The following is a 21923-nucleotide window of genomic DNA, read 5'->3' as shown; positions in this document are numbered from 1 at the left end:
AAGGATGATCAGAGGGCTTTATTTGGGTAAATCACTTGATGCTGCAAACAGTGAAATAATGTGCATGGATAAAGTTTAAGGTTTATCTTGGTGATTTTTATATGGTCATTTTAATGAAACATGATTCTGCATTGCTACTGAATGAGGCAGTCTCAGCTGCTTCTTCCTTTTGTGCGTGTTTAAGTGTTTTGGGCAACCAGTTCCCTCAATATGGGAACTGTTTTAAACTGAAACCTTAAGATTTTTGCTTGGTTAGGGAACTGATCAAATAATCTGTCTCCCTATGCTGCTGCGCAGATTCAGTTCTACCTGGAAAAGAGCAGCTGTGGGGAAGGAGAAAGAGAAGGACAGGGCTGTTGCTTTTGTTGCAAGAGTAGATTTTTTTATTTATTTTTTAATGGGGTTTAAATGATTATGTAATCATGGCCTGTAGTTTTGTAGCAAAATTCAGTTTTGTAGTAGTGAAAATCAGTAGCTGGGGATGAGGCTGGGAAGAGTTGGCCGCTTTCCGCGGCCAAGGAGTGAGCACTGGGCCCTGGGGCACAGGGAGGGGCTGGGTGTGTGGACACCTGACCTGGAATCCTGCAGAAAGGTTCCTGGGCCTCTCTTGCAGTGTTGCTGCATCTCCATGTGATCCAAAGCAGGTTGAAGTCTCTTGTTGATACAAATGTATGCTTACAATTAATGTTGCTCTTGGATGGAAGTACTGAGATACTAGTTTTCAAGAAAACCTTAGATGTTGCAAGCAGAAATAAATGTTGTTTAAAAGATTAAGCAAAGATATAACTTTTGCTTCTAAAGCCAGAGGAGTATTGCTTTTAGATTTTAATACAACAGTTGTGGTTTAACATCAGTCTTGACAGCTATAATCACAGCTTGTGGTGATTTTGCTTCTCTTTTGTTACTTGTCTGTTGTACCTCAGCTAATTTGAATGAAGCTGTGAATTTTTCATAGTTATATTAGGTTGGTGTTATAGTCCTAAATTAACTCAGTCATCAAAAGAAATTCTAGCATTTTATCTGATTTTCTGTATTTTACCACATATGTACTTAGGCTGCATATGCTGCATAATTAAGGACTGTAATCAGGTAGTCTTAGAAGTCATTTTTTAGGGTTGGTATGCTTCTCTTCTTTTGGACGTTTTGTTTAATACAGATGGAAAGCATACTTTAAAAACTTGCTAAATCTTATAATCCAGTTGTCTGGATTGGGTTTTTTAATTGTATGTAAGGTATTTGCACTGGAGGAAATTAGAGAGGAAAAAGCCATAGGAGTGGGTAAAATAAAGGGAATGTGAGGATGAGATGCTTCTAATCAAAAAAAAAAAAAAAAAAAGAAAGAAAGAAAAAGTTGTTTCATTTTAATGTTACTGAATTTGAGAGAATTTTTCTGCAACCATAGGCTATGATCTTCCTTGCAAATATTTGTCAGCATAAGTAGTTACCTTTCCAAGAAGTTTGTTTCTTTGAGTGACTTAGTGTCTATTGTTACTATTTTCTTTTTTCTCTTGTGACATGGTTTAGTGTTTTGAGAAGACTTTTCATGTTGCATTTGCTTAAAAAAAAAAAAATCAGTTAATGAGATTCCATGATCAGGATTTTATGTTTAGACAGAATATTCAGAAGAATAAACAGAATGTGCATGTGGTGGGTTTTGTTTTGTTTTTTTTCCCCTTTTTGCATTTATCATCAAGGAACTCTGGAAAAACTGTCTCCTGAAATCTGGAAGAATTGTTTGTGGTGTTCAAGCTGCTAAAATATTTGGACATTAATTCTTTGTATCATGTTATGAAAAATGTGTATTTTGGAGTGATGATAGGAAGGTAGTAGATGCCAAAGTATTATTAAAAACATCAGGTTATTGTCATAACTGTTGGCAACTTACGTTAGTAGGATTGAATTTGAATTCTGAATAATTAGTGTAAAAACTGGTAAGGAAGATTCTTGAGTCTTCATCATCCCTCTGTTGCCAGCAGATACTTGTGAAACACACTGCTGCATTAGTGTCTAGGAAGAAGAGCTGTGGGTAAGAGTGGTGAGATGAACAAGATGTTGTTATAGCTGAAAGGAACCCAAGAAAGAGGTACTGGGGTTGGCCGAGTTTGGTACTGTCAGCTTCCTTTTGTTTGTGTATTTAAATGGTTGATTTTCATTTAAGGCCTGAACTACATCCCCCAACTCTATGAAGTAAATATTTATAAACCTGTTAAAAATAGCCTTTTTTGGCATTTAGTTAGCAAATAGGTGCTGCTGCTCTTTTCTTTGAGTACGCGCTGTGTGAGACCTCCTTCCTTATTCTTTTCTCCAAATCAATTAATTTTGAGCGAGTTCATTAAATAGTGTGGTGTTGCTTTGTTAAATGATGCCAGTGAATAGATCTTGCATGGTGTGTGAAGCTTTCTTTGGTTGCTTATGAAACCAATCAGTTATCAATTGATGGGGAAGTTTTAAAGAGCTTATTACCAAAAATTTTAATGTATAAAAGCTGTTATCTCAAAATTGAAGCCTTACACATTTCATATATTTCCATCATTAATAGGTGAACATTATACCAATTATAGGCAAAGCAGACAGCGTTTCTAAAACTGAGCTACAGAAGTTCAAGGTCAAACTCATGAGTGAATTGGTTAGTAATGGTGTCCAGATATACCAGTTTCCAACTGATGATGAAACCGTTTCTGAAATTAATGCCATCATGAATGTAAGTAAATGGCTATAGCATTAATATTTTTGTTCTAAAGCACCATCCCTATTGCTGTGTTTCATGTCTGCTCTTTCACGATTATTTTGAGGCTTATGGTTTTGTATTTGTAACAAGCTACATGTTTATTTTTATCTCTCCTTATGCTTGAGGAAAAACTCATTTTTTCTTGTGTTTTCTCCTTCACAAATCTTCCTATCCCTCTGCTGTTGATCCCACTTGTTGTAGGAAGCTTTTCTTTTTTTCCCTGCCTAACAACAGAAAAGTAAAAAGGATCCCACTCAGGATTCCTAACACAGACAGACAGATTGGCTTTGCTCTTTTTGTCAGTGAATACTACCTTACATCTGTTAGGGAAGATACTCAAGTCCCTCATTTCTCTGTTTTTCTGTTTTTTTTTTGTTTTTTTTTTTAATGATGGCAAGTCTTTTTTCCATCCGCTGTTTCCTTTTTATTTATTACTTTCCTTCCAAATTTTCTTTGGGGATAAAAAGTCAGATAGAATTCTGACTTTTTTTTTAAACTGTTGTGCTTCCAGATTCTCTCAGCAGTTATCTGTCAGCTGAAACTAGACTTGTGAAGCTAGTCTCCTTTGTTTTGAGCACTCTGTTTGAATTTGCTGTTCATGTGCATGTGTTCTTATCTTAAGTTTCAAAGTAGGGAGAAGGAACTGGTATGCCGAGGTGCATGGATCTGCAATTCCAACGTCTGTCACTTGTGCCAGGGATCAGAATGGGTAGTCTGTCATTCAGTAGCAGATCCTTTTACTGTGAGGAAATGTTGGGGTTTTTTTTCTTTTTTCCCCTGCAACTTGGCCAATTTCATGTTATTCTAATAATTTCTTTTCCAGTTAATAGTGTGTGTGTGTGTGTGTATATATATTTTTTTTGGGGGGGGGGGGGGCAGCAGTTGTGGGTCAGACAGTCAATACCCAGGCTGTATTTCTGGCCACTTGGCAGTGCCCATAACAGTAACAATATCTGGGGTTCAAGCCTGTGATTGTGTCATGACTATTACTGGTAACGTAAGCTTTGGTTACATGTAAATTAGAGGGATGTGTTCTAGAGAGACTTTATTTACTGGCCTTTTCCATTTAGAGCATGATGAGCACCCTTTTCAAACTCTGTTTCCTGATGCGCTCAGTGATAATTGTACTAAGCTTTGAAAAGCAGGAGTATGTTTCTGATCTTCTGCTTAAGCCTCAGAATTTCCTTAGTGTCTTGACAGGCTGGGACTTCACAGAGTCACGGAATAGTTGAGGTTGGAAGCACCTCTGGAGATCATCTAGTTCAAGCCCCCTGCTCAAGCAGGGCCAACTAGAGCAGGTTGCCCAGGACCATGTCCAGTCAGGTTTTGAACATCTCCAAGGATGGAGACTCAGCAGCCTCTCTGGGCAACCTGTTCCAGTGTTTGATCACCCTCACAGTAAAAAGTTCTTCTTATGTTTAAATGGAATTTCCTGTATTTCAATTTGTGCCTGTTGCCTCTTGTTGTCACTGGGCACCACTGAGAACAGTCTGGCTCTGTGTTTTTTACTCCCCCCATCAGGTATTTATACACAGATACCTTCCCCCCACACACACACACCCTCCCAAGCCTTCTGTTCTCCAGGCTAAACAGCCCCAGACCTCTCAGCCTCTTCTCATATTTCAGATATTCCAATTCCTTAATTATCTTGTGGCCCTTTGCTGGGTTTGCTCCAGTGTGACCATGTGTCTTCTGTACTGGGGAGCCCAGAACTGGACCCAGCACTCTAGATGTGGCCTCACCAGGGCTGAGTAGAGGGGAAGGATCACCTCCCTCCACCTGCTGATGACACTCTTCCTAATGCAGCCCTGGATGCTGTTGGCTGCCTTTGCCACAATGGCACAGTGCTGGCTCTTGTTCAACCTGTTGTCTACCAGGACAGCCAGGGCCTTTTCTGCAAAGCTGATTTCCAGCTGGTTGGCCCCCAGCCTGTACTGGAGCACGGGATTATTCCTCCCAGGGTGCAGGACTTGGCATTTCCCTTTGCTGAACTTCGTGAGGTTCCTGTCAGCCCATTTCTCCAGCCTGTCAAGGTCCCTCTGAATGGCAGCACAACCATTTGCTGTATCAACCACTCCTCCCAATTTTGTATTGTAGTTTGACTTCTGTATCAGTAGCTTGATTAGCTACTGATCTATTTAGATTAACCCCCCCCCCCCCAGTTTGAAACTGTTTTATGGCTACAACCTTTTGGATTTTCCTGAAAAGATATTTTTCTTTTCCCCCAGTTTTTCAACCGTTTGCTTTGCCATTCTTACGTAAAAATGCTAAGAGATAAAACTGTATGGGTGTGACTCTTACAGGGACATTTACCATTTGCTGTAGTAGGAAGTACAGAAGAGGTGAAAGTTGAAAACAAAATGGTGAAAGCTCGTCAGTACCCTTGGGGCATTGTGCAAGGTAAATGAATTCTCAAAGGTATTTTTGTGAGAATGAACTTTTTTGTTAAAATATAAAATTCACCAAAACTGAAAAGGATGGCTTATATTAGCCACTCATGCCATATTGATTGTATTTTGCATCAACAGTTGAAAGAATTTAACAATTAGTATTTGAGGTATGCAGTAACTGCTAGCTTCATCAACACATCCTTGGAATCAAGCTGTGAGATGGTATATGTAATATTTGGGTGGGTTAATATTGTAGAAGTAGCTCTAGCAGTAGTAAATTTTAAAGATTTTTCATTGTCAGAATGCAAAAGTGGAAAAAAAAAAAGTTTATCGTTCAACTCAGACAGGAAATCATGAAGTACTGGGTCATGCTCACCAGTACTTCCAGTTAGTGCTTGGATGTGTACATTAGAAATTGTGATGAAATATGATTAAAAAATAAACAAAGGAATAGCTTATGCGGGAAGTATAATCAGTTAACAAAATAAAAGAAACCCAGTGCTGTTTAAAATACATTTCGACAATTTTGCTACTTGTATATAATAATCAAATCTGCTTTTAACTGATTAGTGGAAGATGAGAACCACTGTGACTTTGTAAAGCTTCGTGAGATGCTTATTTGCACAAATATGGAAGACTTAAGAGAACAGACTCATGCACAACATTATGAGCTGTACAGACGCTGCAGACTGGAGGAGATGGGCTTCAGAGACACTGGCCCTGAGAACAAACCAGTCAGGTAAGGGACTTCCATGTGCAGTGCTGGCTGTCAGTATCCATTCAATTCATGTTTGCCTATATCAACACAGAGTAAAGTTCATACGTAGAACAGGGGAGAAGGAATTGTTTTTGTATCAGAGTAAGTATATTCCTACTCATTCACTTATCTTGATGGACCAGTATATGGGGTATAAGAGCATTGCTTTTAAAGGTTATACAAACTAGTTATATTTCTGAAATATTACTGTTTTATAATAAAGCTAAGGATTTTAATTTTCATCACAGAGAATATCTATTTTCTTCAGAAACATACACTTTATGCCTTTTAAATAACTTTCATTGCATATTAACTTGCTGTTTTTACTTTTTCTCTTACTAATATCTGATTCTGAACAATGGAATGATTGGAGTCAAAGTTCAGAAGGATCTGAAGCAAACCCTTTTACAAAATCATTGATTACACTGTTAACTTGCCACCTTGTCTACCGTGATAACAAATGTCTAGCTAGACTTTTCAGATCAAGAAGTGTCTTTTTAGACTGTAGAGAAAGTTAATAGAGGATTGCAAAGGCAAGTTAAGGAAAGGCATAGAGACACTTGATTGTTTCAGGTAATAAAGCTGCTTTCTGCAAGAGATATTTACTGTTTGTGTCTGGTTTCTTTACTCTTTTATTTCCAATTCTGTAATCTCCTTCCCCCTCTTCCAACTACCTTTGCGGCTGTTTTACCTGTTAGAACAGGACAGTCAATATGTATCAACTGTCAGCAAATCCATACCTCTGAATGAAGCAAGTACTGTCTCTTAACACTTGGGAGCTTGGGGGTATTGCAGTAGGGTGAGAGGGTCATGAATGACTTGGAAGGACCTAAGGCTACTGCGCTTGGGAGGTCCATGAGGATACTCCCCAATAGTTAGGAATATTTAGGAAGTAGGGAGGGACACTAATTGTACAGTTAGAAAGGTGTAAAGATATAGGCAGGACTTTGGGTATTACGTTCTTTGAGAGAAGACTACCAGAACGTAAAATGTCATCCACAGGAATTTAGGCTATTAATTCTGTTGCTTCCAGGACACCTTGTTTATATTGGGATTTTATCAGACAACTATATAGTTAAATTGGATAATGGAATAATAATAAGCATAATTTAAATTCACGGGCAGTTATGAACATAATGAATCTCATTCATACACCTTGCAAAAACGATATACAAACCTTTTTCTGTGAAAAGAAGTCATGTTATGTCATGTAGTGGGGTATTCCAGAAGGTATTAAGGATTGCATGTGACCAAATGCCATATCAGATTAAAAAATTATATGTGATAAGCCCTTTTAAAAATTAAGAATCTGTCATTTGGTGCTTAAGGGGATAAATGGAATACTGTCTAAGGCTAAACTTAGTCATGTAGTTATAATTTGGGTTTCAAGCAGCCAATCAGCAATAGGTTTGGAAAGCATGTTACTGCAGATTTTACAAAATGAAGTTAGTGGATAGCAGAATATTTCGGAGGATGGTTTGTGCGTTTTATGCAGTATGTTACAGTGCAGAGGTAGACCTCTTTTTTGTGGATGGTCTAGTCCTGGATTATTAATGGTTCAATTAGGTCTATTAGGAGTCTTGGATGGAGAGGTTGTAAAATTCCTAGATTCAAGCCAATCTCAGCAAGAGATGATTGCTGAGATGTTCAGAATGGGAAAATTTGGGGCGTAGATGAAAACAAAAATCTAGGCATCAGGAGGGCATCAAGCCAAACAAACTTCTCTCTGTGTGTGTGTGTGTGTGTGTGTGTATGCCTAGTAAGTTTAGATGTTTGCAAGGGAGGAGAGGATTATTACTGCTTTGCAGTAGGACATTTTGAAAGTCCTTTTTTTTTGGGTTAGATGAGTGGACAGTGAGGTGGATTGAGAACTGGCTGAATGGCAGAGCTCAGAGAGTTGTGATCAGTGGCACAGAGTCTAGTTGGAGGCCTGTAGCTAGCGGTGTCCCCCAGGGGTCAGTACTGGGTCCAGTCTTGTTCAACTTCTTCATCAATGACCTGGATGAAGGCACAGAGTGCACCCTCAGCAAGTTTGCTGACGATACAAAACTGGGAGGAGTGGCTGATACACCAGAGGGCTGTGCTGCCGTTCAAAGAGACTTGGACAGGCTGGAGAGGTGGGCAGAGAGGAACCTCATGAAGTTCAGCAAAGGCAAGTGCAGGGTCCTGCACCTGGGGAGGAATAACCCCATGCACCAGTAGAGGTTGGGGGTTGACCTGCTGGAAAGCAGCTCTGCGGAGAAGGACCTGGGAGTGCTGGTGGACACCAAGTTAAGCATGAGGCAGCAATGTGCCCTTGTGGCCAAGAAGGCCAATGGTATCCTGGGGTGCATCAGGAAGAGTGTTGCCAGCAGGTCGAGGGAGGTGATTCTCCCCCTCTCCTCAGCCCTGGTGAGGCCACATCTGGAGTACTGTGTCCAGTTCTGGGCTCCCCAGTACAAGAGGGATGTGGCGCTACTGGAGTGAGTCCAGTGAAGGGCTACAAAGATGATTAGGGGACTGGAGCATCTCTCTTCTGAGGAAAGGCTGAGAGAGCTTGGCCTGTTTAGCTTGGAGAAGAGAAGGCTGAGAGGAGATCTTATCAACGTGTACAAGTATCTGAAGGGAGGGTGTCGAGAGGATGGGACCAGACTCTTTTCAGTGGTGCCGAGCGACAGGACGCGAGGCAACGGGCACAAACTGAAACACAGACACTTCCATCTTAACATGAGGAAAAACTTTTTCACTGTGAGGGTGACAGAGCACTGGAATAGGTTGCCCAGAGAGGTGGTGGAGTCTCCTTCTCTGGAGATATTCAAAACGCACCCGGATGCAATCCTGTGCAATGTGCTCTAGGTGACCCTGCTGAGCAGGGGGGTTGGACTAGATGATCTCCAGAGGTCCCTTCCAACCTCAGTGATTCTGTGATTCTGTGATTCTGTGAATCTAAGCTCTGTTACTGAAGGGATTGTCCTTCCTTTGGAAGAAGAAAACTGAAGGACCAGGGTCTGTTGAAAATAGACAAAGATTAATATTTATGTGTATACTTGTTCATTCGGATTCTCTGATGTTAATCATTCTCTAGTTATTTTTCTGTATTCGCAATTATGATTTGCTCATCATAAACTTCTCAATTACTTGAAATGGTACAGAATGCACCAAACTGGAGCAATCACTCTATGCTTTAGTTCTCCCTGAAACTGGGGTATTCAGACCTTATAGTTCTCTGGAAAAAACATACTTATTTTTCAGTCTGTATACAGGATGATGAGGGAAAAACAGGAAGGATTCAGGAACATCAGTAAGCTCGCATGTAGAGGAAGGTTGATATAACTGTAGCTGCCCTTTCTGAGAAAGGAAACTACTATATCTAAGAGTATTAGACTTTTCCTTAACAAGTTGCTTTAGGAATGGAGTTCATTTGACCAAGTGTTGACCTTTGCATTTGAGCTAAATATTTTAACTTCCTTATGGTAAGACTGAACCCCATCCAGAATGCCTCTTTTCCAAGTCTTTACTGGGAAAATGGTAACTATTTGGATCTGCCGCATCCTAAGCGTTGCTATATAGCAACTTTGGAAGGCCACTGAGTCAAGGAACTGTGAACTGTGCTAAAAATACTTGTCACTGGTTAACTTATACTTTTTTTTTTTTAAATCTGATATACCTTAAGTAATGTTGAAACGTTATGCAAAAAGTTCTATGTGTAATTTTCAGATTTTTTTATTTAAGTGAACAGACTGTAAAATGTTGTTCAAATATCTGTCTTGTCAAATTCTAATGGTGCAAACCAAATTGCACAAAATATGCAACATTGTCTTCCTCTGCGAGTTGAATTCACTTAAACCAGGGTTTTTATTTATGAACAGAACTTGTTTGATTTGCATCTTTGTTTTTAGGCTTCCATGTCCTAAGTCTTACACAGATAGAAAAACTGTATGTCACAGCTATGCTTCTGTAGAAAGTAGGTGATAGTGCTGTTATGAGGTATGTAATAGATTAGTAAGGTGTACGCTTTCTTCAGAATCCCTTCCCTCCTTTACTTCAGAACCTCTGTAAGAGTAAATTTATTTAAATAACCATCTTTCAACTTTTTAATTTTGCAAATGGAGTTGTGTGGAGTATAAAATTCTAGGGGTCCAATGCAGAAGAGTGAGAGTACCTGTAAACTTGTTTTTTGTAATGTACTGTATGAAGAGCAGTAAAACCAGTCTTGGGTAAAGTAAGAAGCCTTTTACTGTTTGCAGTTATGTTGAAAGGATAGTGTCGGCGTAAATTCTCATGAACTATTAACTATTAACTCCCCCCTCCCCCCTTTAAAATGGAAGATTCTTCAGATCATTATGTTGCTGATATGCAAACATAAAAGGGGAAATTTTGTCCTCCTGATTTTCAAAACATTTCAGTGCTGGGGAGGGGAGATTAAAAAAACCACCATTTTTCTTTATACATGTAGTCCGATTACTTTGTAAATCCAGTGTCTGAAAGGTTAATCTGATATTAATTTCAAAACAGCCCCTTTGTTACTTTACCTGATAAACTAGCTTAGTTTGAGTCTGAAGGTGTCCACATAATGAAATGAAGCGTGAATGATTGCAGTATGTTAGCTTAGTCTAGCATTGGCTTTAGCAGCTTTATTGTCCCTGAGTCAGCATGTTAGCAGACACAGGGTCTGAAAGTGTGTATAGTTGAGATTACTAGTACTTGAAAAGCCTGTGCTACAGTTTTGCTGTTATACATATGCTGTCTAAACTTAAAGATAGTGTGAATTACCATACCTGTGTGAAAACCATACCCTCGTTTCACTTGGTAGCTATAATTTCAGGCTTGACCTAAGTTAGTTCACAGCTGATAGAAAGATGTATTGCTCAAATAAGATAGGGTAGGAAAGGGGCTCTGACCTTGAAATCTTGCAAATTTTTAAGTTTGCACATGAAATTTTAAGATGATTCTTCTCTCTCTCTCTTTAGATTTTATTTTGAATAAAAATAAGTAACTTTAGGGTTGGGAAACTTTCTAGTCTTAAATACAAAAGAGAGAGAGAAGTTTCAGCTTACTGTTTACCTAAATCATTAAGTTTTTAGATACCCTGTTCCATAACTTTTTCCATTTATAAACTTACTTTTAATAGAAACAGTTAAAGATGAGACTTTAAAAATTGCTACAAAAGTATATGTGTAGAGGGGTGTGTGTGTGTGTATGTATGTATGTATGTTCATAAGATATTTAAACTTCCATTTTAAATTATTTGACTATATTTAAAATACAAAACAATTTTAAATATTTGATACATATTTTTTACATCAGAGTGGAAGGCACGAGGTAGCTGAGAAGGGGTGATAGCTGAGAGAGGATGGCTAGTCAGCATCCAGGAAATGGTAAAGAGAAGAATGGGACCTGGAAATAGCCCCAGAATAGAGGGTGAACACTACCTTTATCTTGATCCTTTTGTAAGCCTTATTTCCTGCAAGATATTGGATGGATTCCTATGTTTTTCTAAATTATAACTATTGGAGTAGCTCTGATCCACCAATTCTGTTCTTGTGGAAGCTTCTGACTTAAAAAAAAAAAAAAAAAAAAAAAAAAAAAGCTGTATGGTAAATGTTTTGTTGGAAAAACTCGTCTCTCTGAGGGGTATGCTTTCTAAAGGTAATGTGTTCTTTGGTGTATGAGGTACATCTGTGTGCAACCTGCATTCCTTTTTCTGTGAAGAGAGAAATGACTAGTAAGAAAGAGAAGCAGAGCTTTTTCTGCCAGCACTGTGGTGGTAGTGGTAGCAGCAATAATAAGTATTTGAATAAATTACCAATATCTTTCCATTTGCTAGGTAGCTTTGATATGAAAGAAGTTCTTCAATTTCCAGTATCTGTTTTTTGGAGGAAAACAATTGCCTTGCATATTGGAATGTATAGTAGAGTAACTTTTTAAAAAAGAAATGTGAACAGAGGCATAGACTTAAAAGAAAAGAAATTTTTTAATTACTTGCTGTTCTGTTCTGTTGTCAGATGTTGGCTCAATGACCTAAACTAATTTACATCTATATAGTTTCAAATATAAATATGGTAAGTATAGAGTACATTAGCTTTTGTGAGAGGGGATTCAGAAAGAAACAAGCAGTCTTGAGGTTTTTGATGCATGTTGGAAAGTAACCCTATCTTTTGGATATTAGAATATTTAGGAAATTGTATTTATTATATATTTATGCAGCTCTGCCATGTTTAGGTTCTGACATTATGTAAGGAGTTGTGTATATATTTTAAAGGTCTCGTTATTTTCTTTCCTTTTTCATAGAGAAATAATCAATTTGTTAGTTGTGTTAATGCTCCAGATACTTTGTTTTTTTAGCATCCTATTTTAAGTTCGGGGGTTTCGCAATGTGGAAATTCATGGGGATTTTTCTGGCAATTTGAGTGTCTTGTTAACAAGTAACTTAAAGGAAAAAGTTATGCATATTGGAGGCAGAAAGTTATAACTCCATATTTTAGAAGCTGAGATTCCTAAAATGCTGTAGTTTGAAATGTAGATTGCCTAGGAGCTGATAGCTTAAATAATTTTACTCAGGGTTGTTTACTTAAACCAGAATTTACAAAGGTAAGACCCTTGCTTCTATTTAGGTTTGTTTATGACTTTTTATGTAGGGAGCTGTAGATGTGCATATTTCAGATGAATATAAATTGTTTAATGAATGTCCCAGATTGGCTTTTCCACACTGAGCAAAGCAGTATGCTGGAGACTTGTTTACATTTTCGGACTTCAGTCTACAGGAGGCCTATGAGGCGAAGAGGCATGAGTTCTACATTGAGATGCAGAGGAAGGAGGAGGAGATGAGACAAGTGTTTGTGCAGAGAGTGAAGGAAAAAGAAGCAATATTGAAAGAAGCAGAGCAAGAAGTAAGCATTCCTGTCTGTCTTGAGTTTGTGCGCTGAGAGCTGGAACACTTAAGTTGAGCACTTAGCAGAATCACAGCTAGTTGATATTTATGATTTCCTAATATTTACATGGCAGTAGTGCTTAGAGTCAAAAGGAGGTTGATTATGCAGTGCTAGATGCAAGCAAATAAATAGTAGTCTCCTCTGGAGGGAGGGAGCTTGTGGTCCAAAGGGTTGGTGGATAGGTGGGACAAGGTGGTAGATGGGATGAAAGATGAAGTAGCAGGAGAGTGATAAATGTAACGGTTGTGTTTTTCTTAGTCTTCCTTTCTCAGTAGGCTGAGAACATTGGTATGGCGTGTCAGCACAGTAGGTGCTTTTCAGAGGTAGGCTGCTGGAAGAATAGACTATGTACTGGGGCTTCTAAAAATCACATTTTTGCAATTGATTGCAGCTAACCATGGCCTAGTCATTTTAAGATTATAAAGTTGCAATTTTTTTTGTGCACTTAGGTAGAGAGAAACTCTGTGGCAAGGGTTAAAAAAAAAAAAAAAAAAAAAGCACTGTAATAGCTGTTGTCCGAGATTTCCCCCCCTTCACACTCCATCCCAAAAGAGATTGACGCTATTCTCACTTGCAGAGTGAAGAAGGGATTCAGTCTTGAAAGACAAGAGTGGATATGATAGTGGGGCATGTACCTTTCTGTGACCTCCAGCTTCAGTTACTTTATATTAAGTGCAGCCTTTGTGTTGAGAGGTTAAACTTTTTTAATCTTATCTCTTTCCAAATAACTAAGAGTTTTAGTAGCCAGTGAAAAATCTCAATATATTGTACTTTTTAAATCCATGTTTAATAAGAAATATGTCAAATACCTGGAATATTTCGAGATGTGCAACATCTCCTGAATATGTTGTTAAAGACTTAGTCCTATCAAGCTGGACTGGCAAAACAGGATCTTCACATCTACTTTCTGCCAGACTTTATCATGGTCATGCATATTTATGTTCAAGCACTGGTTTAATTAAAATTGGAAACCTGTATATATTTATTAACATTCATTTCTGTACCTCAGTCTCCCGGCAAAGCTGTAACAGTTCTGTGAGGTGAGTTCGGATGCATGTTTTAATTATGAAGAAGGCTTAATGCTTGGTTTTCTAAATCTGTTAAGTTTCCTCTGCTGTTTGTGGAGAATAACATCAGTCCTTGTCACTGTGAGGCTATCTAATAGGAAGAATACTTGGCCACGTTCAGAGTAGGTTCAGCTGAGTTTTATGCAGTGTCTATGATACTCTTTGGTATCTTCCTTCGGTGATTTATACCAGGTGATTTCTTTGAGCTCTGCATGTTCCAGCTGATTTACAGATATTAGCCTGATTTCCTCCTCCCCCCCCTTCCTTCCCCCGATACCTGATATGGGAAAGTGATCATGCAGTCACTTCTAAAGAACGTTTGTCATGTACTGTCTTGCTGTTTCTTCTCCCAGATGTACGTGTACGTACATGGAGACTAAAGAAAAACGGGAGTTTCTGTAGTATCCAAGATTGATTTTGCTCCCTTCATTTAAAGGAAACTTGTGGGTACAATGTACAGCCTTACCGCTCCTGAATGGTGCAGTTGTTTACCCTGCTTGTTTCTACTCTTAATATTTTTATTGGTATACCTGTTTTTGCAATGCATCTGATTAATTGTTGCCATGAAATAATACACACACGTGCACACACACACGCTCTTACGCTTAAAATCTCAGACAGCTCTTCTGTGTAGAGCAGACGTACTGCTATGTTTATAATTTTAGTTATTTCTTAGTTTCTTCTCTGCAAAAGAAGGAAATATCTCTGATTTTTGTACCGCTATAGCTTAGCAGTGTGGCTTGTGTAGTTAGGTGGGTCAGAGATATGACGTGGTTGAAACCCAGGGATATTTTGATAGGGTTACAGTTTTTTCAGCCTGATCAGCCCCTTGATTCATCTGGTGACACAGGTGCAGAAGCAAGATGCTAGGAGAGTATGTGGGGGCGGGAGATGGGAGGTGAGGAAGGGTGCAAGGGAATACCTGTTGGTTATCGTGCACAACTTGATCAGTTTTAGCATACTATGCAAATACAGCTTGGGAGTAAAATCTATTAATATGTCAAAAGAACAGACAAAGAACAATTCTTGCAGAAAAGCAGTTAGCTTCTGGGAGCTCAAGAATAATTCCCTAAACCAGGCTTGTTGTATATATACATATTAATATATACATGTAATTAATAAGCATATTAAAATAAATACCTGTGTAACTAAAAAATGGATGGTTCCTTGCCCATCTGGTTTTAGGGAAGCAACTTCTGCCTGACAGGTCCTAATTTAATCATTTTGTTGGTAACTGTTTCTTTTCCAGAGGACTGTTTATTTTTGATCTAATGAAGATATATCCTGTAGTAAATCTAATACTCACTTAGTGCTTTCCATGGTTTCCAACCTTACTTTATGTGAAGTAGCCTGTCATCCAAAATGAGAATGATCTGATATAAATGATCATTTTTCTGAATTGCTCTTTTTTAGTCATCTTAAAAGAACTGCCATTTCATGTAACTTTTAACACAAGTTCAGTAGCTGCTACTATTTTTAATTTTAGTGTTTTTATATTGTGGTATCACCACCTTGTGTAACTAGTTGGAAATGCAGTTTCTGTGCTTTCTCTCAACAGATACAGGCTAAATTTGAACATCTTAAGCGATTACATCAAGAAGAGAGACTGAAACTAGAGAAAAACAGAAGAGTTCTAGAAGATGAAATGGCTATGTTTATTAAGAAGAAAGCTGCTGCTGAATTACTCCAAACACAAGCATTAGTTTCTACACCTGTTAATTTCAAGAAAGACAAAGACCGCAAAAAGTAAGTGCTCATGCTAGTCATCAGGGTAGCAATAAAAAGAATTCACGTTTCACTTTTAAAACACAAGTTTTAGTAGCTTTTAAGAAAAGATATAAATGTGCTCATATTCCGTTAAGTGATAAGAGGATAGAAGAATGTAAAAAAATACCATCATGCTTGAATCACTGGCTCTAAAATTTGCTTTTGGAGAAATTGTTATATGTTCTATGAGCATTTTTTTCTTTTTCCATGAAGGGACCAAGGTTTTCGACTTGAACTCCTGTGCTTTGATGTCAGAGATGAACAAACTGTGAATGTGCACGGACAAAGTGAGAGGGAGAAGTTAGAGGGGGAGAGAAACTCACCCAGGGAATTCCAGATATAGTATTTGAATGCAGTACTCAACTTCTGAATGTAGGATATATTAGTTTTATGAAGCAATCTGCTGCTGTCCCATAACCATAGTTATATCTTCCTATTACAGATTTTTGAGAAGAGGGATTGGTAAAATTGGCTGTAAAATTGCACTGAGTAGTGAACATAACATACATTTCACTTTCAGAAAATACTAATGTTTCTCCCCCACACACCCTTTTTTCCTCTTTCCCCACAAAAGAAAAGCTTTAGTTAATTGTGAAACTTTAGAAATACATTCAAAGGTAGTCTCCAGAATAAAATGCCCATTTTCTTCCTATATAGTTATTGAGTTGAATGACAAAAACAAGAAAAGTCAAAAAAGTAAAGAAAACAAGAAAAGAAGCAAAAAAATTATTTTCCCTTCTTGGTAGATTACAGCTTTACTGCAGATAACAACATTTTGTTGATTAATATCTTACTGCAATTGAAAGCAGATTTTTGATGCATAAATTATGCATAACTGCTAGATAAGAAAAAATTTAGAAGCTACACAGGTGCACATATTTCACAAAAGTCAGGAAGTCAGATTTGACTTTTTCTGGGTGTATACTAGCAGCCTGTTTTGTGGCTTTGCCAAAACTTGTTGCATTTCAAGTAATGCTGCTAAGTTCCTTTTTCCTAGACTCCTTTTTCAAGGTTCACATGTGAAAGTGGAATTCTTGGTAATGAGAGTCATAGTACAATGACCTTCAAGTTCAGCAGATTTTTAGATTTGTTTCCTCTGATTTAGCTTTATTTCTTCAGAGTATATTATAGTTCATATGTTTGTTTTTCACTTGCAGCTTTACGTAATACTGATGATAGAAGAAGCAAACGTTGATAATTTCTCTCAAGGAAGCTATGATTCAGAGTGTGCTTTTGAAGGCAAAGGAGTTGCTGGTTTTTACTGAAAGAATTTGGAAAATGTCTCTTATCACTGCAGGCTACAAGAGAAGAATTTTTAAGTATGATCTGTATGCATATGGTGCTGTGATTACTGTCACGGTAATATGTCTTCATGGACTTTCTATTGTGCAGATGCCTTGTTATGCACTTGCTTTACATACATGTGACCAAGTTGCATTCAATTTTTATGCATTGTATGAAAGAAAATGTCCATGCCATAAACTGTTTCACTCATAATATGAATGCTGTAGTACAGAAATATTCAGTGAATATATCTAATATAACCTTTCTAAAGAGTTATTTTTATATGATATGGTATGTTAATCTACTAAATAATATTTAATACAACTGTTGACATAATTCAGCGACTTACTGATTTTTGCTGACAAGTATTTATTTATAAGCTTATAAAAAAGCACTGTCCTAATTTTTGGATATAATCTTTCTAATCAAAAGTTATCAGATGTTTTTGCAGTGCTGCTGTGTTACATGCTAGTTTATCTGACATTACTAACTTAGTTTGGAAAGTATCTGTAACTTAATGCTTGTGACTTTGCAGTCACAGCAAGAGGCTAAACTTTACAAAAAGTATTAACTTCAAGAGCTTCAGGTTAAAGCAAGTTTAAAGTAGTCTCTATATTTCTAGTAATTATAATAACTAATTGGAAACATTCTATAAAATTCTGCAATTCTCTGAATTTGTTTTGTATGACTACTTTTAAATAGAATATTAACTCGGGAGAAATAAAACACATTGGTTTTGCTTAAGTGTTTCTGTTGTTCTTCCTCCTTTCCTTCCCTTACTATTAAAAACAGAGCAAGCATTCACGTTAAACTAGAAAACATAAATGTCTGTTATCTGTTTAAAACCTCTTAAGTGTTTTGATGATTTAAAAAAAATAGATGATAGTGCATACTGTGCCAGAAAGGCAATATGACTTGTCATGTCACTGTAATTATTACCAGGATTTTTCAATTTTATTCACACAGGGATGCATATAAATACAAGATTGTTATTCTTCCATTCCGTTGCAATGAGAAGGAATATACAATAAGATATACAAACCCTTCACTGACCAGGAAAGGATTATAAACTGCCAATTCAGTCAGTTCAACAACTGACTTGAGGATGGTTGACAGAGGAGGGAAAGGTTAAGTGTGGACACCCATTTAGTCGGTGTATGCAGCCAGCATTTGGCTGACATTTTCTTCTTTCGCGAGAAGAATATTGGCCAGGTTCAGGCTCAGTGGTTGTTGTCTGATTGCTCCTTTCTGAGTGAAACGTTGCTTAACGCAAGACTGGATTTTTGGTTTGGCTTTGTACCACTGACTTGGCCATTTGCATTTGTTTGATTGGAAACAAGCATGTGTGCTGTCAGCACTCGGTTATCCACAGGTAGGTTACCCCAGCCCTTGACACTAGCTCAAGCACAGCTTTTCATGATCGTTACTAAACCACATCAAGAGACAGACTTAGCTGGATATAGTGGGGCCACTTTGCCAGGGAAAAAGCTTGAGATGGTTACAGCTCTGCACCTGGTCAGCACTGGAGGGTGTGCTGTGCTTTCACAGCTGGAGCAGTGAATAGTATGGTATAAATACCACATGGCTTGGTCAGAACTGGCTTATGTCCAGCTGTATGTTTTAGCCTGGGGTCCACACTGGCCCTGCAGAACGCAGCAGCAGAACAAAGCTGATGCAGGTAGCTGTGTAGGGCTTTTGGAACAGGTAATGATTAAAGGGAGTTTGTTAGTTCAGTTGTAGCACAGAATGACTTGGGAGAGACAGCGGGTTTTTCTTTTTATCCTGATACTCATTCAAGCAGTGGAGAGTTGTCTGTAGCTATGAGAATTTCTGTAATTATTTTGTAAAATTATTCCCCCCCCCAATACTAGCTGAGCGTGCAAGTGCACATCACAACCCAGCTGTAAGATGGAGTTCCAAGAATTACGAAGGAACAATTAACAATATCTCCTGAAGACTAAGAATTAATAGTGGTTTTAAATCAAAGTTTGTATGCCTCACTGTAGTTTCTTAGCTATGTGCTTTTTAGCTGAACATTTCTGAGAGATTTATTCTGCAGATAAAATGGTTTCAAGACAATTTATGAACATCTTATTTTTGTTCTTATGTTACCTTCTGCAGTGGCTACCATGCAGGTTATTACTCTGGGCCTTTAAAAGTCTGAAGCAATTGCCTTTTAGATTCTTTCCTTAGGATACTTTCCATATTATATTTTGTATATTCATTGTGACTGTGCCTTTAAATAATGTTGCCATGAGAAGGCACAGCCAGGGTGCATTAATATTTTTATCTTAATCTCCTACTGTTGACAGTATTGTATTTTTTTGCCCATACGTTTGGCAACAGAACCGTATTTACAGTTGCATTGTGAAATTGGGTAGAGAACGTACCAGACTTTAAAAATGAAATATGTTCTGGTCTTAAGTGGTTCATTGCTCCTTAATGGAAACAAGAACCGTTTCCAATACAGTAGCAACATCTCTATGCAGAAAAGAAAGTACTCAATAGAAAAATGACTGATTTTCAAGACCTTTTAGAAGACTTACGTAATTCACATTCAGTGAATCACTTCAAAAAGTAATGTAATTCAAAGACAAGTAAACTATCTAAACAGGATTTTGTTTCTTTAGTAATTCTTTTTTTTTATTTTAATCTGGACCTTAGCACCAAAGCAGCAAAACAGCGATAGATATGTATAGACACTTTCAGGGTTTTAAACCAAAAAGGACTTCAACAATGTTTTCACTAGGGTGCGCTCAAAAGACGTTGCTTTCACTTTTGTCAGCTATGACTAGCAAATTATGTGAGTAAGAATGTGCTTAACTAGAGAGGGATAAGGTAGTAAAAGTAACCATTTTCTAGTCTGTTTTTTAATCCTGTAACTGTTCTTTTTTGATACTGTGCTTTTTTATGACCTCTATTTTATCTAACTAGAGAAGTAAGTAAGCACTGAACTAAGGGCTGGGGTGGTTGAGTTCTGCTCCTTGATCTCCAGTGCAGTTCTTTTGGGACCCAGTCAGTAAAAGTCATTCACACCAGTAATAGAACACAAACTTAACAATGCTAGTGCTGAGAACCATAATCTAATTATATATCTTGAAAAACAAATATATTAATTTGCTACTTTAAAACTGTGACCTGGTAATTTCAGTGGCTGTTTGAATGCTCTTCCTTTGAGGAATAGTGATCAACTGTTCCCTATTTGCTTTATCCCCCTGCTTGTGCCTCTACACCCCCTCAATTTTTACCAGGAGTTAAGGAAAAAAACAAAAACAAACCACCCTGAGAACTGCTGCTTTACGATGAAGATGATAAAGATGGTAGGAGGCCTACATGGATGGACATGGAGCTCCTGACAAAACTTGGACATAAAAAGGAAGTGTACAAGAGGTAGAAGCAGGGACAGGTGCCCAGGGAGGAATAGGGAGACACTGTACAAGAGTGTGGGGGTGGGATTAGAAAAGCCAAAGCCCATCTGGAATTGAATCTGTGAGGGCTGTGAAGGGCAAAAAGAAAGGTTTCTACAGGTGTAGCAGCAGCAAAAGGAAAGCTAGGAAAAATAAGGACTCGTGCCTGAATGGGATGGAGAGCATGGTGACAAAGGACACAGAAAAGGCTGAGGTGCTTAAAGCATTCACTTTGGTCTTCACTGGTAAGATTTGCCTTCAGGAATTCCAGGTCCCTGAGACCAGTGAGATAGTCTGGAGCAAGGAATATTTATGTTTGGTAGAGGAGGGTTGGGTTAGGGAACGCTTAAACTGGACATACACAAGTCCGTGGGACCTGATGGGATGCACCCACAAGTGCTGAGAGATAGATGGTGGCCAATGTCACCGTGAAGCCACTGCCAGTTATCTTTGAAAGGTTATGGTGATCAAGGGAGGTTCCTGAGGACTGGAAGAAAGCCAATATCATTTCAATCCTCAAGAAGGGCGAGAGGGAAGATCTGGGTAACTCTATGAAGGTCAGCCTCACCTCAGTCCCCGGGAAGGTGATGGAGTCAATAATCCTGGAAGCCATTTCCAAACACATGAAAGACAAGAAGGTGCTGAGGGTAGTCAGTGTGGATTTACACAGGGGAAATCATGCTTGACCAACCTGATAGCTCTCTATGACAAAATAACTAGCCTGATGGATGAGGGGAGAGCAGTGGATGTTGTTTATTTTGACTTTGGCAAGGCAGTGCTCTTGTGTGGCTGCAAGAATTTCAACTTATATTGTTGGGGGTGAGAGGGAACTCCAAATTTCTTGCTTCTCAGATAAAACTCTGGCAGGGTGATACAAGACTATCGAGATGGCTCAGAAACAGGTATGTATTTTAAAATAGAAATATTATTAAGGCAGTCTTCAGCTCTTAAGGAATTGGGTCTGTGATCTTTGGGTTTTGGCAGTGTGAAGGTACTTGGTCCTTTTACTTATGTGGGGAAGTATGATGATGGTAGTGCATTTTGGCAGAACCAAATGGGGTGTGCAAGCAGCCCAGAGAGATGAGACATGCAGAACTCATCATAAGCTTTTCTGTAATATTTGGTAGCCTACCTGTTGTTCTATTAAAGACTCATATGACTTACAAACTCCAGTGAAAAATTCTTATTCCCTGCCACCTAGGAACACGAGAAATACAAAATAGAGATGCTGTTTTATGGCTGTGTTCACAATAGATGAATGACACCTAAGCTCTGCCCAAAGCTCAAATCATACTCTACCCCTGAAAATATAAGAATTACAAATGCACACAATGCAAATACATATATGTGAGAAATAATTTCATTGCCATCTCCTGATGATATTTGAGATCTGAGTATTTGTTTTGTCTTTGGAGTTTATAGTAGGTTTTTTTTGCTCACATTAGCTTTTTATAGAAAAAAATCTCTTAGGCCTGTTACTGTATTTTCTGACTGCTTCTCAATCTTCAATATATTTATTCTCACAAAATATATTAAAAAATGGGAAGATGTTATTAGTATTTACAGATGAAAGATGAGACCATGGATAGGACTCAGATTTTTAAACATAATT

General features: G+C 38.1%; 1 protein-coding gene across 2 annotated transcripts in view; it reads left to right on the top strand.

The window, feature by feature from the left end:
• The window catches only part of SEPTIN10 (septin 10), a 29413-nt gene extending 11626 nt beyond the window's left edge, over window positions 1-17787 (top strand). The window contains exons 5-11 of one of the 2 annotated variants that reach the window (XM_067295306.1): window positions 2540-2701; window positions 5032-5128; window positions 5689-5857; window positions 12612-12744; window positions 15412-15599; window positions 15834-15907; window positions 16778-17787. In XM_067295306.1, coding sequence (XP_067151407.1) covers window positions 2540-2701; window positions 5032-5128; window positions 5689-5857; window positions 12612-12744; window positions 15412-15599; window positions 15834-15907; window positions 16778-16815 — 861 coding nt within the window. In that variant the 3' untranslated portion in view covers window positions 16816-17787. The remainder of the gene's footprint in view (window positions 1-2539; window positions 2702-5031; window positions 5129-5688; window positions 5858-12611; window positions 12745-15411; window positions 15600-15833; window positions 15908-16777) is intronic. The other variant, XM_067295314.1, reaches the window with a different exon arrangement.
• Window positions 17788-21923: the final 4136 nt, after the last annotated feature.

The sequence above is a fragment of the Apteryx mantelli genome, chromosome 1, assembly GCF_036417845.1.
Source record: "Apteryx mantelli isolate bAptMan1 chromosome 1, bAptMan1.hap1, whole genome shotgun sequence".
NCBI lineage: Eukaryota > Metazoa > Chordata > Aves > Apterygiformes > Apterygidae > Apteryx > Apteryx mantelli.
The sequence above is the reverse complement of the archived record's forward strand: the minus strand, read 5'-3'. Positions and strand labels throughout refer to the sequence as shown.